The sequence below is a fragment of the Dermacentor andersoni genome, chromosome 1 (genome assembly GCF_023375885.2).
Source record: "Dermacentor andersoni chromosome 1, qqDerAnde1_hic_scaffold, whole genome shotgun sequence".
Taxonomy (NCBI): Eukaryota; Metazoa; Arthropoda; class Arachnida; order Ixodida; family Ixodidae; genus Dermacentor; species Dermacentor andersoni.
Window position 1 is genome coordinate 126,665,571 of NC_092814.1, and position 16,388 is coordinate 126,681,958.

A 16,388-nucleotide genomic window follows, 5' to 3' on the forward strand; every position below is an offset into this window, starting at 1 on the left:
TCGCGGAGACGAGAAAGGGGAGAGGGCACGGAACCGGGTTCATCGGGGCTCGTGGCAGGCAGCTATAGTAGAGGAGGCATTGGCACAACAAACATGCCCGTTGCCAAGCTGATTTGTTCTCCGAACTGTGCATAATACGTTGTAATTGCTTCCTGCTCCGTATATCCCGCTAGAATTCATATTGTTTAGGCTTTCAAAATGTTTAAAAACACTTTTCAGAGTGGGTTTTTGTCAATACTCTACAGCATCGGAAGCAAACCACTTCAAATCTGGGATAAGAAGGTAAGGCACGAGCCGGACGCGTTTATGAAAACTAATCTCGTCGTGGTTTTCGCAAAGTTTGTGTAGCTTTCAAAACCTTCACCATTTACAGGTTAGAAACGGACACATCAAGAGGATCACGGACAACGATATCCAGTCCTTCGTGCTCGAAATACTGGGCACAAACGTCAGGTGAGGCGTTAAATTTGGCTATCCTCTGCTTTCTTCTTAAACTTTAGGATTAAAGTAAGAACTTTGTTGAATTATTTTTGTCAATTCTTTCCCTGTACTCTAGCACAACTTTCATTACGTGTCCCGCCGACCCTCGGAAAACGTTGGGCATTCGACTTCCTTTCCTCATCATGATCGTGAAAAATATGAAGAAGTATTTCACATTTGAAGTTCAGGTAAGCAGCTGAAATAGATGCTATTTCGCGCCGCCACTTCAGACTCTGCGCATTTAGCACAGGGCAAGCAATAAATTGGCGGACAGCCTATAACGCTTGCCTGCGCTGTGTTGTCCGGCCTCTCCGTTTCCAATGTTCCCGCGCTGTAGTAAATGATCATACCAGCAATTAATTGTTCATGCTCCGGCCCTAACGACAGGTATTCGTGTTATAATTTGTAGATGGATGATGCTACGCGCACTACGGAGTGCGCCCCTACCGGAATTAGCCATGTGCACGACACACGTGCCATCTAGGGAATGACAATTCCCGCGTTGGTTAGACTTTTCTTTTTTATTTAGGTATTAATGTAATATGAAAATATTGGTTCTGTTTACATCTACCGAAAGAGGAGGGATTTTTTTTTTTGAAGGCGTAGGTGCCAGCTAGCGCTATCTATGGAACCACGGCGAAAGCACTTTGGACAGACTTTCTCGCGCATGCGGCGCTCTTGCTGAGTCGGTCATACCGGATTATACTTTTCTCGCGCCTTACGGCGCTCTACCCTCAAAATAACATCACATCAATGAGTAGTAGGGGCCGTAGATACAGGCTGGGCCTGCTCTCCTGGAGCAGTATCTTCGCTCTTGCCAGGCTTTTCGTATGCTGCTCACCGTGACTTTTCAAAAGTATTTTCTAATGGTCCCCTTTTAGATAAACATCCTTCTGGAAAAGCATGTGCAAAAATGGGTAGGTGGGAGCCGCGGAGCGAGCGAAACGGGAGCAAAGCACATACTTCCGACATACCTTTAGACACTTCGTTTCATCTAACCTAACCTTGCACCAACCTATATCTCCATGCTAATATGTGCTAAAAAGAAAAATTCTCTCCCGTAATCGAGAGTAGATGTAAACATGAAATGGCAACCAGCAAAGCAGATTAGTTGAAGATGATGCACAATCTGAAAATGGGTGTTGTGCATGTTCGCAACGGCACACCACACTGCACCGCGCCATGCTGTGCACTGGTCCATATGCACGCTGCCCAGCTAGAAAACCGAAACCGACTGAAGGCGGCATGACAGGCAGCTAGAAGAAAAGCGCCTGAAGGAGGTGCCACGCAGCGTGGCGGCATCTCTCGAGGTGACGCAAAACCCGTGCCGCGGAACTCGCGGACTGCTGGCATTCATAATAGCGCAGGCAACCCTGTCTCAGCACCAAAAAATGACAATGAAGTGTGTGGTGCCCTGTATCTGCCTTTTGAATGTCGCTATTGGAAATGACAAAACTGCAGCATACTATAACTTGCAGCTTGAGTGATATTGTGAACAAACATTTGGAAGAACTTAGAAGCAATATATTTTGTAACTTGTTGGGGCAGTAACTAGCATCCTGTACAAAGGGTTGGGGGCCAGAGACCACGCTTAAGTTTTGACTGGTTGCCTGGATGATCTCGTCTATTTGCTATATTTATTTATTTATACATACTGCAGCCCGTTAGGGCTATGGCAGGAGTGTGTGTACATGCGAGGAAAACTGATTATGATATGCAGAAACAAGAACATAGAAATATAAAAATGTGAAGGAACTATACATCAGCAATAGCATTTAAAAATTGAGAAATGGGTAACAAACGAACTTCGGCAGGTAATAAATTTCACTGTTCAATCATGCGGGGGAAAAACTGTATTTGAAAGTGTTAGTGCGTGGATGGAGTGGTCTGATATTAGAGGCATGATAAGCTCTAGTTGAAGTCAGGCAAGCAGGCATTAAAATGGAGGGATCTGATAGGTGACAAAGAGAGTTCATATAAGAATAGAAAATCGTCAGAGATTCTATGTGCCGTTGTCTAGAAAGAAACTGTAGGTTTAATTCCGCAAGAGCAGCTGACGGTGAAAAGTCTTGGTCGAAGCAACGGTAAACAAAACGAATAGCCTTCCTCTGGACCGACTCAATACAATTAATTTCACATTATTTATATGGGTTCCATATAAACATATGGAACCCATATGTTTATGGGTTCCATTGATATACGAATTTGATATACGAAGGTAGCTTTTCTCAGAATGTCTGATTAATTTTGGCAATTTCTCTATTCAAGCACTCCTGTTAACAGTTGACCAACAATTTCAGTAATTATTTTAGAGAGCAGATTGTAACTGCAGAATTGAAGCCAATCAGTACTCAAGATGTGCCCTCTTAGTAGGCCCCACGACTAGCAATAGTTTGAATATACCTGGGAAGGAAAACAGAAGTGCGAAAGAAACAAGGGCGAGATGAGTACACAGGACTGACGCTTTAGAAATACCTGTTCACATACTCTGAAATGTGTTGGCATTCTTATTTGTAATTTTCCCAGAGAACCTTCCTGACATACTGCGAGACAAATTTATGTGGAATACCAATATATTTCATGGCAGACGGACAAATTTCATGAAATTAGTGGTAGTCATTTCCTACAAAGTGGACATAGCTGTTGCACTAATATTGCTTCAGCCCTGCTATTGCTGCATGTACCTTGATGTAACAAATTAGGAAATCAATTTGCGGGATTTGGTTTGCCAATTAGCCAAATGATTCTCACGAGTTCTTACACTGGCAAGAAAAATGTGCGGCTGAAGAAATATGTTCTTTGTGTGTACTGCGCTGTATATAATACGGAAGACCTTGCAGACACCAGGCTTATCTTACCTGCGAAGAAAACCTTGCTTTCTTTTTGTACTTAGTTAGGGCATGAGATCTTTGCTTATAGTTCTCTTCATCCAAAAGTGTTTGTTGCACATAGTTTGTACCTAAATAAAGTCCAAGGTATGGTCTGAGCACACACTTTTTGTGGGATACAAACACACTTCATTTACGATTATTTATTGTTTTAGATAAAGTGCACAAGCAGCAGCAAACTTCGAACAGCAGAAAGCTATGTGCTGCCTGCTAAATGTAATCATTGTAGTAATAGTATCCATCTTGGTGCAGGAAAGGTTCCTGAAACTAGCTAGGTTGCACCTTTTGTTGCTTTAAGGAGTATTGACACAAAATTTCTGGCTTTATTAAATAGCTACCACTTCCTTGATTGTGGTATGAGGCCTCAACAAACAGATCATGAGAGAGCTCTTTTAAAAAAGCAGGGAGGTTTGTTGACAAAAAAAGCATTCACCTACATGCTACTCAACCAGCGAGGGAGTGGGTCGAGAAAGGTTCTAGAAATACTAACATTGAAAATTTGTTGGACGGTTTTGGGTGTATTAAACAGGACTCAACAAATCGCATTGTTCAGTCTGGTGCAGTAGTCGCAAGCCACACCATGATTGTGTCACCGAAAGCTAACAATGGGATAATTGGTGAGAGAATGTGGGATGCATAGAGTTTCCTACAACAAATACTAGAGCAAACTTTTGCACTATTGTCGTTCAGCCACCATGGGAATGATAGGTAGTATGTGCTTGTAGATAAGACGTTCTTACAGCTTTGTTTATTATGCATCATGTTTATTATGCCTTCATTGTCTTAAGTTTCAGAGCAATCTATACTTTTCTAAGTGCATAAGACTCTGCGACCATGCACAATCACTACTAATTGCAGTGGTTCAGCCTGTCGAGGTGGCCAAATCAGAATGCGCCAAGTGTCTCAGCATGCTGGTTTGCCCGTGAGAAATTCATAAGGGCATTCTATACCACTTGTCAATGCTTGTGTCCGTGATGTAATGGTTTCAATATTGGACTTTCGTGCTAGAGGCCCCGTGTTCAAATCCTGTCATTGCAATTTTAATAATGTTTATTTAATGATTTGTTAAACAGTACTTCGTTGTAAGTGACAAGCTTACAAAGTTGCAAAGCCATTTGAAGCCACAAGGACGAAGTTTAGGCAAATCCAGGTACTAGACATCATTCCCATGCTGGCTGAAACACCTCACTTGCAGCTCCCGTAGACACTAGCGCCAGAGTTTCCTCCAATAATTATTGTATGAAACTCAATGGTGGGATGGGCTCTGTGTATTTTGAGAGAAGTGACAGTAGGGGACCAAGGTTATGCACCAGAGGAAGGCACGAGCAGCGTGAGGTTTGCCCAACTTTTGGAAACATGGTCGTTACGCAATGCTCACTGACTAATGCATCAGTGGTTTGTGATACATGACCACCGGCCTTCATAATTCTGAGTTCTTGGACAAATTAATTTTTTTCTTCTTCTTTAGATAGTGTGTTTGTGTAGTGAACAGGATGCATGGGAGCGGACACACACTAGGAGCAAGGATGGTCTGTCCACTACGCTGTTAACTGTTGTTCTGATCAACTGCCATACTGTTTTCCTTACTGAAGTGTGTGCAAAAATAAGGTTCGCATCATCTTCAAGGCCTGGTGCTGGCCAAAATATACTCTGCACTCACAAATAACTGCTAAGCTTTTTTAGTGTACCAAGTGGAAATGTCAGTGAATTGACTAATTTTGCAAAAGAGAATAAACATCTTTATTAAATAATTAGGTTTGTGGCTGTGACGTTGAAGTGAACCTCTGTGTTCTACCATACAGATCTTGGATGACAAGAACGTTCGTCGACGCTTCCGTGCAAGCAACTTCCAAAGCACAACTAGGGTAAAGCCCTTCATCTGTACTATGCCAATGCGTTTGGATGAAGGTTGGAATCAAATTCAATTCAACTTGGCAGACTTCACTCGCCGTGCCTATGGGACAAGTTACGTAGAAACATTGCGAGTGCAGGTAAGCACTCTTTTCTTACTACAGAATTCATGTATGGGTGAGTTGTTGATTGCACATAGTATAAAGGCTGTATTGCTAGAATGCTTATTGACCTTTTTTCATTTAGAAGAATAAAGATAAGTGCATAAGCCAACCCTTCAGTGAATATCAATGGAAAAGAGATGGAAGTTAGAAATGCCAACTACTGCAGCATGCCACCATTACACAAAGGTCTCGCATCTGCAGTGCAAGAACGTCATTATGAGGTGTTCTCAACAATCTAAACAAAGCATTGACAAACCGTGACTTCCGAATAATGTAGTGGTAACCACCGGAGCTTTGTACCGTAATGCCTCTGGAGACTTACCTGGAAAGCAAGCGACCTTCCTCAGGGCTTCCAAAATCCAGTTGTGGCACGCATGCACAGTTTGGTCACACTTCCGGAACTTTGCATATGCCTTCTTCACCGTGACAAGGTTTCATGTGTAAATCATTAATGAGTGGAAATTTGGTAATGATAACGGGGATCACAAGTGGGTTTGACTATATGCCATTAAAGTTGCATAAATTTAAATAGTGTGCTGGAGTGTGGAGGCATATGCAGCTGCCCCGTTTCTAAGGGGAATTCATTCATAATTATGAATTACATGATAACTGTGTGCTTGATCAGATTGCGGGGGGACCAGCCTCTTAGCAATGTCTAGGAGTGTGCAGAAGTTCCTGAGGTGGTACTGGCATTTACCAGGAGTACTGTGGTGCTGCAAAGATCACGAGGTGCTCTACTGATGTAGTACTTAGAGGTTGGTGGGTTCATAATTGCTGTTCACTTATTGAGTTATGCAAATAGTCACTGGTCTAGTTCGAACTGCACTGTTCATTAACTGGAAAGCACTGTTTGATGTCTTCCTCGCTGGTGAAAAGACCAGAAAATTTTTTCATATGCATACTGCGATATAAATAGGAAAAGCCACGGAAAGTAACAAATTTCTGATAGTTGTTGAAAAGTTCTTGTTACCGAGTCATCATTGACCAATCACTACTTTATTTCCTTGAAGTTATTAATACATCTGCTTACCATAACCTGACTTAAGCCACTTTTCTAGCATGTTACGCAAATTCCTGCTTAATCACTTGCTCCAAGAAAACTGCGTCTTGGCCTAGTTGAAAGCTGCTTCATTTGCTACTTCATACTGGCTTCTGATTTGGAACACATTCTGCTAAGTAACTTCATAGCTTAGAACTTTAACCATATGGAGATGATGTTAAATACACTCACATTTTGTTTATATATGTTTTGCTTCCAGTATGCTTTAGTCATAAATGCAGGCAGTGCACTTTGAAGCTGCACAAAGAGCATGATTGTTCAACCACATCATTCTGCTAATTTTAGTGAATAGGTTCAAATATGTGAGGTATATTCTGTGTAACCATTTCTTCATATGTTGAAACTGTAACTTACGAAGTTAGCGTTATGTAGTATTTCATATTTTTTGGTCACAAATGCAGCAAGTGCAAAAGGTTGCTCTCATTCGCGACCAATAATGCATAACAGGCAAAATAAAGATACAGCTATTCACTGTGTAATTTGACATAACATTAACTCTTACTTTTACATATCTGTAAACGTTAAAATTCATAAAATTCCTGGACACGACATCGAGGTCGGAGAGTGGGTAGATTAGGGTTTGTACTGAACATTTGAGTCAAAATTTAAGGAGGTAGAAATAAACATTTTTAAATCTCCTTGGCTGCAATTTCTTGCAGCTGCTGAGTTGGCCACACACTTCAATCTCTTCAGGTTGACTTTCTCATTGTAATGATGTTAGTTGCCTTCTGACATGATGTGGTTAGTATAGTGTGTGACTGCAGTCACGGAACTAATCCAAAAAAAGGAAAGGGGGCAGGCTTGCTCGGTCGCAGACCGAAATTCGGGGGCTGTCTGTCCCGGATATGGCGGCCAGCGAGCTAGGCCCATACTGTGACCCAGTGATCGCAAACTCGCCTGGCTTGCTCGTTCGCTTCCGTCGGCGTCGCTAAAATGAAATGTATTGCAATTTAAGACATAATTGCGTACACGTTGTGCTGACCAACACACGCACATTATTACATAATAGAGCTGCATGCGGTCATATCGCAAGCGCCACCGGTCTGATTCAACGGCCCAACGAGCTAAGCGTGCCAGCTCCTAGCCACCGGCAGCTGTCAATGGAGCCGACACTACGGATGTGGCCTTGCGGAAACGCGTCTGTGCTGCTCACATAGCCTTGTTTAATTGGCATCGTTTGTTCAAAAACAAGAGAGCTGTGTAAACTTGTTTGCTTTCAGTTTCTTTCTGGAAGTTATGCAGTTTTACTAGAGTCCATGCGGGGCTCCGGTTCTGGTCCGAGCTACGCGCCGCTCGCTCATTCGTACCATGTGTCCCGAATCATCGTGTGCGGCAAATCATTCACCGACACGTACAACAGATCGCAAGCAAAATCGCACTATGTGTCTTACCATTGGTTTCACATGTGACCTTGGAAGAAGGAAAAAACTGAGAGGCCTTCACTACTCCTTCCGCACACTAGGAGAGAAGTGTGGGGAAAGTCACGTGGCACTTTCTCTGCGTTTTTTTTTTTTTTTTTCTGTAGCGGCCATGTTATCGGGCCACACTGGCGGCTTTGTTATGGTTGGTTGCACCCACATGTGTTGCTCCGTGGAAAAGGGGCAGTGTGTGCAGCATTGCGTTAGTCACCGTCTTTTGTCCCGCTTTGTTATCTAGACCGTGCTCTCGCAGCTGTTGTGGCCAGGTGGGACTGGAAGCGCAAGCGCGCATGCAATGCCGTACACCATGTACCACGCCATGGACGAAGGACAACGTGGGGATATATTTCCAGTCTTTGGTGGATTCATGCTAATGTGGCATCACAGAATGAAACCGCTGTGCTTCAGATTATGTACGATAAACACCTTGCATGTCAGTGACAGCTGTGCAGTGTTCCTGCTTTTGACAGCAAGCAATGCATTTGTGCCACGTATAACAGGATAGGAAAGAAGCAGCTGCTATGAGTAATAAAGGGATGAACCCCCTTTACTGCAGTAATCTTATCTGTGTCCTCGAGGGGCCCAGGGAAGTCAAGGTTGGCGGATGCGGTGCAAGAGTGACCAAGGCCTATAGTGTGACATTTTAATGCGATAGCGTTAAGGAGCCCGTGTCGCAGAAAATCTGGCGTTGGATGTTGTTCAATCAATCAGTCAATTTTATTTGCCAGAAACAAAAGGAACTGGAGAGACACCTGGGCAAAAAGCTGTCGCAGCAGCTTGACGGAGGCCCAGGGTCCCTTACATGGCAGTAGCACTCACATAATATGTACACGGAAGGCTTTATACACAATAAACGTTACACATTGCACGTATGCATAAAAATGGCATCTTACACTTGAATGCAATATGCTAAAGTGTCACTATAAAGAAAGAAAGTAGTCACGCAAACCATTTTTATTTAGCATAGCTGTGTGCTTATATTTGTTTAGTACAGTCGGTATATTATGTGTTAAGGACTGTAGGCTGTAATTGTTTCGAAACCACGGTACCTTCCACACCTCGGGGTTTTGCGAAAACTCAAATGTTATGCGAAAACTCAAAGAAACCTCTTCACACACACACACACACACACACACATACAGTCCGCCGTTTGCGCGCACCCAGTTCCTTGCAATATCTCCAGCTGGTGCGCGCCTCCGTCGCATCGTGTCCCACGCAAGAGGCCGCGTTTCTACCACAAAGCCCGCCTTCGTGCATAGCGTTCGCGGGCAAGCGTTTCCTGGTAAGCATTACGGTTACATGAGCTCCAGTTGCCAGGAAGCGTGAGAAGCAGTCAGGGATCTTTGAATGCTATCGCATTCCACTCTTACAGGTGAAGCTTAAGCGTCCTCCATATTTTTCACTTCTGCTCTGGTTCTTACATTTGCAAGGGAGAAAATAAAAGAGAACAGAAGCTAAAGTATTGCAGTATACAGTAAGTATTGCCGCACAGTTCGCCGAAAACATAAATGCTATCGGCGCAAACAGCGATGCACTTGGTGCAGTTTGCACCGTCACCATTAGATTCGCTCATGTGGTTTGCTGCTTGTGCGCCACATTCATTCTTTCAATCGGCAAACTGGCGCAGCGCGGTATCGCTGGCAGCCGCGACTGTAGCTGGCGTGGGCGTGCCGAGCGTGTTGGATAGGTTTGACTCCCAAACGAGCGCAGTGCAGCCAAATCGGATGTGCGCACCTATCAGTGGCGATGGACGGCGCGCACTACACCTTCAGTTATGCTTGGGTTACGCGCTCCACTGTTTCATTTCACGCCGATACACTCTTGTACACCCTTTGGGTCGTATCTTGCTACACAACGATAATTGCCATCTGTCTTGCTTGCGTTTCCTTTCTTGAGAATGCTGCGCTCGCCACTTTCCTGTAGAGAATGCTCTGCTGTGCTGATAACGTGCATGCCGTTTACGACTTGGAAGTACCGGGCTCGCAGCTTTAAAGAAAGGAAACTAGACAAGACAGATGACGATTATTGCTGTGTGGCAAGATACGATCCAAAGGGTGTAATTTTGCTTAAGAGTGTAGTACGCCTGTGTGCATGTCAAATGGCTGATGACATGTAGTATATATGTGGGCCGCACGCATATGCGCTTACTGTTCGGTACCGCAGGACTTTGTTTCGATAAAGCTTCACTTACCATGATAACAATAGAACTCGGGCCGCTGTCAGTGTATTTAAAACGCATAACGACGTTCTCCACTGCCAGACTTCGTTGGCGCGCTGTGGCTCGTCACACCTCCACTGTGAGTGGCTGCTCGAAACGTGTTCAACAAAGCAACACTGTTCATATAAAGGCAGGACTAGCATACGTGGTTGTTCTCGAACTGAAGATGAGCTTGCCATGTGTCGTATTGCAATGGAATACACCGCGATTGAACTGTTGGCCAGATCGCTACGGCACGCAACTGTGCTGGGCTGCGCGTTTCCAACCGCACCAACTTAATCGCAGCCTGCCGTGGTTGCGTGCCGATAGTGAGAAATGTAAACAAAAGAGAATCTGGCCTGACACGTTGGCGGAGTAACGCTGACTTCCGATGCCACTTAAAGCTTCACAAAGAGTTGCGTCAACGCCCCTCCTTGTGGTGAATTCGGCAAATTGCACCGGGGCACACCAGTGCGATTTGCCACATTCGCCATTAGATTTTCCTTCCTCCATGCATGTAACACTTTGACTGAAACTGCTGAAACCGGAGACTGATGGAAAGCGATGGCTAGGCAGATACCTGGCCCCGGCAGAAGTGCGGCTTAACAATAAATTTAGTTCTCACTAAATTGCATCATTTTATCTAATATGCAATTTCATAAAAATTTGGGAATAACAAACTGTAGCCAAGCAGTCCGGTGAAAATGCATGGAGGAAGGGGGGGGGTGCCAATTTCAAATCGCTCAAAAGTTGAGGGGGCGGCGCTTGCTTGAGATTTTACGGTACTGCTAACTGTGGCTGCTTGCCTTTGAGTGAACTTTACAACTAGCCATGGACAGTAAAGGGAAGTCCTGTAACACAGTGTGGAATTTTCATTTGGAACTTTTCAGATCCATGCAAACTGCCGTATCCGGCGGGTGTACTTTGCAGACCGCCTGTATTCTGAAGATGAGCTGCCTGCAGAGTTCAAGTTGTACCTGCCAGTCCAAGCTAGAGCTAAAGTTTGAATTTCTTTGCAGTGACTTAACAGTCATATCCTCATGTACAGCTCTCATATTGTCTTTTTTTTTTTTCTCACACATGTACTTTGTACAGCTGCTACTGTGTATATTACTAGCTTGTAATCAAGAGAAAGGAACCGAGGGGCTCCATTTTGTTAATTATGATCATACAATAAAGCCAATAATGAAGCCAAGGAAAGCATCGGCAAAATTAGCTGTGGTTGAATTTGAAATGTAGAAAATGGAAATGGGGAAAGTGGACGAAAAGATAACTTGTCGCCAGTGCGGACTGAACCCACAACCTCCGCATTACGCATGCATTGCACTTCTAGTTGTGCCATGGTACAGTGTACTAGAAGGGGGCAGTGGGCTTACCTGCTCCTCTGACTCAGTTAGCATCGCATCGAAGAGGTAATGCCACAGGCAACTTCAATGGAGTACCCAGGTCACACATTGACGACACCAGAAAAAGCAGCGACCAAACAGTGCAAGAGTGCGTAAAGGAGGCAGAAACTTCCCAGTGGAGAACTAACATGCAGGCAAAAACAACACTTGCACTTTACCGAGCCTTGCGAGGGAGAAATTGCCATGGAACCCCTGTATGACAACGGTGACGGCAGTGCTCTGCTCTTTTGGTCCGTGCGGGAGTGCTGTGCACACTTGTATACCGCCAGCGTTTCGACCCCACCCCAAACGTCCAGGCGGCAGTATGTAGGGCATGTGGGCGACACGTCGAAACAATCGAACATCTCGTCCTTCACTGCATGCAGCTCTCACTATCCCCACAAGGGGACACCAGCATACAGCAGTCACTTGGATTCGCGACAGATAGTGGACGCTTGCACAACCGCTACGTGCATCACAAAGCACAGACTACAGCAATGGTGGAAAGCGAACTAGTGAAGTGCTGCATCAGTGTGTGTGTGTGTGTGTTTCTTCCCCCCCCCCCTCGGCTAGGATGCAAACGTTGTCTTCCCGATAAAAAAGGTGCAGCCACAGATCATCATCATGGAAGCTTTGCTTGCAGAAGCTTTCATTTTAATGCAAAAGCATTGAGGGTCCCATGTCGCAAAATATCTGATGTCAGCATTGTACGCCGCTTGGCTAAAAATCATTTCGAACCACAACCACGCAGGCCCTCCTCATGGTGCAGAGGCATTACTGAACTAATTCCTCAAAGTAAGTACGTCAGAAAAATCTTAAAATATGTCGTATACACATCCTACAGACATGGCAGCAACGGAGTTTGGTTTGAATATGCCAGAAAACATAATTTTGTTACGCGGAAACTCAAACACAAGCTCCTTTTCTGAGCGGCGCGGTCCGCTCGGTTTCTTGCAACACCACCATGCTGCTGTTTTCAGTTTGAATCGGTACACTCGTTTTTAATTTTGGCACACTAGAGATTCTTTACATATCTTTGGCAAGCACTATGTTTGTTTAGGTCACATGATATTTGCCGGAATAGTACCTTGTGGAAAAGGACTATGCCAATTCTTCGGCGATTTGCTGCCCAACTGCTTGACATTTTATGCAAATAAGTTGTTGCCGACGGATATTGCTTATGCAGAAGGGGCCTTAAAAAATTTTCTGAATTATCCGGCATTCATAAAAAAATTCATTAGAAAAACAGTCTTGTTGAATTAGAGAATCGGTCACCAATTATACAGCTTCATGCCGTGTCGACCTAACCTGAAATGATTTTGTGTCAAGATTGTCTGGTAGTCCACCAGTGAATTGGTCAGAAAACTGCTCTCATACTTCCTAGCTGATCTAAAACAAATGTAGGTACTCTAGCCAGGTTTGTGCCTCTGCTTAGCCAAAACAAAATTGTATGGCTTAAATATTTCCTTCTTTCACTTAGGTTGCTTCACATGTGACAGCAGCCTTCTGCATTTATCTTTAACCATCATTATGCAGTTACACTTTCGTTATGCAGATGTACAGCAACCTAAGGGTAAACAAAATGAAAACAGTGTTGTTACTGACATGAAGCTTTTATTTCGAACAGCTGAAGTACAACGTCCATCTATTGATTGATTCATGCACTTCACCTCATGTGCAACGGCTCAACTTCAGCTGCTTGGCCCTCTGCCAAGCACTTTTCTGCCTTGTCACTGTTAAGTCCTTTCACATAAAAATAAAGGTGTGTGACAATGTAAAAACTAATTATTCTAGCTGTGAGGATAGGAACATATGTATTGCAACCAATTTCGGGGGGAATCTGCTCTTAACTGCCAGCTTATCCATAATGCTTTCAGAGTGCAGCTCACTCTGACGGGAGCATTCCATGAAGAGATCCGCAAGCTTTTCACGAAGCCGTACAACTGACTGGAGGGATAAAGGAGGCCTCTTTAGTCATAGTAGTTCAGCCGGGCAAGTTGAAAACTTTTGCCTGGAGGAGTCGTAGTGAGCAGCTTGATGTATTTCTTGGCATTTTATGTTGGCACTGAAAACACACTTCCGTACAACACAACAAAGCCTGCAATGTGGTAAGTAAGCCTTGAGTCCTTTCTGGCCATGTGCTGGTTGTGGTCGTTTGAAACCTGCAGGCCCGTGCCATCCTGGTGTACTATGTTTTGTGTGGCCTCTGTGGCTGTCTTGCCTGTAGCCTGTCTGGCATGCAAGTGCGCAACAGTGGTTTTGTCGATGTCTCGGCATGGCTCAGTCACTGCTAAGCATACTCGTCTCTTGAATGCTGTGGGTGACAAAAATTCTGCAGGAAAAAAAATTCATGCAAGAACTCCTCTGGTAGTTATCCAAGTATGCGTAGCATTGTGCCACTTGCTCATCTCCATGCAGCTCGGTGTCATTATCAATGTTATGGAACTTGATCCGACCACTATAAACCCTTATCAACCCTCATCGGTTGTTCATGTTCAATAGCGAACATGATAAGGCAGGTTTAATTAAGATAGAGTTCATTGCGGCACTTGAACACTCGACCTTCAGTGGCAGGCAAACCCACGACCTTTCATGTTAAGGAGAATTAGGGTTAATTTAGCACAGGTGTTGCAAAACCACCACTACATTTATTGAGGGGGGTATGCGATGCTTGCTTTGTTCTTTATTGAAACGTATGCTGTTCCATGTGTTGTGTGGGTGATTTCAATGAATGTATGCACTGTTCGCTTCACTTGGTCGAGTGCTTGTAGCCTCTGTCTTACGTGGGTATGCGCCATTCATTGTCTAACGTAACATAATGCTTACGCATTTAAAAGCCACGCAACAACGTCCGCAGCAAATCAATGCAGCTCGGAAACTTGGGCTAATATGCCCGGGCTATTGGAGAAGCACATATTGTCGACGTTCGTAGAGCCGCCATACCGCATAGCCTCCGCCGGCGAGTAAGCCCACTGCCCCTTCTAGTACACTGTAGCCACGGCAACGGCTATCGATCTGTCCACTAACTTGGGACGAAAAGATAACTTGTTGCCAGTGGGGACCAAACGCACAACCTCTGTTTATTAGCCACATGCCTTCTCTCCTAAGTTCACATGCTACATGACGCCATCAGGCAGAAAAGGATGTTCCACACCCACCCACCATGGCTCCAAGTGGCACTGGCTAATACTCCCAGGGCTAGATATAGCAGACATAAATACCCAAGTTAGTGGGAGGACTGATAGCTGTTGGCGTAGCACAATTGGTAGTGCAACGCACGCGTAATGCGGAGGTTGTAGGCTCAGTCCCCACCGGTGTCAAGTTATCTTTCTGTTCACTTTCATTTCCATTTTCTATGCTCTCCTTGGCTTCATTGACTGTTAGCTTTGTTATATAGCTTGTGATCAGTAATTCACAGCACCAGATCCATTTATTGGTGAGCAGGAAAGCTGCAGTGGCTATTATTACTTGGTTGTGTTGCTGAAACTATTTTTCAATACCCTTTTAAGGGTGCAATTCACCACATTATTTCAAGCCAGAAAAGGAGCAGGACTTTTCAAAAGACTGAATAAACATTGTAAAAATGGTTTCATTGTATGTGTATGCTCAATGCAAATACTTCCAACTGTAGGCCTATGATTGAAAATACAAAATGGAGCTTTGCATGCTTCAAGTTACCAGCAATGTGCATCTTTTCTGCGATTCTGCATACTACTGCCGATTGCAGTGGCCCATTCTCAATAAACATTGAGGCACCATGATAAATGGTGTAACCTAGTAAAGACAAACTGCGACAAATTTTCACTTTAGCTGAACGTAGGGTTGTGCAAATATTCAGATACGAATTAAATATCACCCTATTCGAATCTAACAGCTGCTATTCTTAAATACGAATCGTTTTAGAATAGTTCTCGTTCAATATAGTTGAACTCTCATAACGATACTGGTTTTAACAATGCGCAGCTGATGTACAGTCAATTTCTTTGTTTTCTATGGTAAAATAAACTGCTTACTACAACACTCTCATGCCGTGTTATCTATTATAGCAATTAAATATGGCTACTAGGTGTGTGCAAAAAAAAAAAAGTGACCTGCTTTGCCATACATGTCTTTTTGCCACGCTTTGCGCAACCACAAGGGCATTTATTGCACCTTCCATACACCATTGTGGGCTAGCCGAATTACAGACGATGGAACATGCTGATGAGTGCCGACGAACTGAGGAAGTCCAACTTGCCACAACAGGATATCAAGCAAACATGTTCACCCTTTGCCAGACACTAATGGCTAATCTTTCATGTGCACAGTCGTGTTCGTCCGTCCTGGTGCCTCACTCCGAAGCCTTTCACAAGACTGTCCCGCTAAGCCTGCGAACGAGCATGTCACAGGTCCACAGTTGCAGCCGACCCCAAGTCCCCCCCAAAAAAGGAAGCTTCCTCCCTTTTCGCCTGAATATTCATGCTGTCCGATGGTGCTAGCATTGAAACACCAGTGGCACCTCCTGTACCACTGCACAACTACAGACTACTAGTGTGGCACTTGCAACATGAGGAAAACAACATGAAGGGGCACGAGAGTTCAGCATCCCCACAGCCTTTGTCGCTCTGCCTCAAATAAAATACCCGCTTTTACGCTGCACACCCTACCGGCACGCCAGCCTTGCACAGTCCTCTTCCATCTCCCTTCCCCCTCTCGCTGATGTCAGAGGGGTGTAAGGTAGAAGGGCAACAGACAGGTGTGATGAAGTAGATCGCATTATTAAAGGCGAAGCTTTTCTTTGCGAACCTCACCGGGTTTCGCGACAGTGGGTGCTGCGGCCTGGCTGTTCTCTACAGAATAGGTCAACCAATCATAGTGGAGGACATGTGCTACTGGGTTCCTTGCACCACCACCACATGGCACAAGCATCTGTGGCAGCGGCGGCGCTGGCTGTGCGGAGGAAAGA

At 44.5% G+C, this 16,388-nt stretch overlaps 1 protein-coding gene across 2 annotated transcripts; it reads left to right on the forward strand.

Annotated features, from left to right (window-relative positions):
• Bug22 (cilia- and flagella-associated protein 20) lies at positions 1-15,467 on the forward strand. 2 transcript variants are annotated; one of them, XM_055061993.2, is made up of 5 exons: positions 1-282; positions 374-453; positions 557-668; positions 5,171-5,359; positions 8,100-10,942. In XM_055061993.2, exons 1-5 carry the CDS (start codon positions 199-201, stop codon positions 8,364-8,366), a joined length of 732 nt encoding a protein of 243 aa, XP_054917968.1. In that variant the 5' UTR covers positions 1-198; the 3' UTR covers positions 8,367-10,942. The 2 variants fall into 2 exon arrangements, with proteins under 2 accessions (XP_054917968.1, XP_050049811.1); XM_050193854.3 differs by lacking the exon at positions 8,100-10,942 and adding an exon at positions 10,949-15,467 and having other exon boundaries at positions 6-282.
• The last annotated feature ends 921 nt before the right edge of the window (positions 15,468-16,388 follow it).

Excerpts from the sequence above, each read along its gene's own strand:
- Bug22 (XM_055061993.2), top strand. The coding sequence starts at position 199 with ATGTTTAAAAACACTTTTCAGAGTGGGTTTTTGTCAATACTCTACAGC. Across the intron at positions 454-556 it reads ATACTGGGCACAAACGTCAG|CACAACTTTCATTACGTGTC; the intron begins GTGAGGCGTTAA and ends CCTGTACTCTAG. Across the intron at positions 669-5,170 it reads ATTTCACATTTGAAGTTCAG|ATCTTGGATGACAAGAACGT; the intron begins GTAAGCAGCTGA and ends TCTACCATACAG.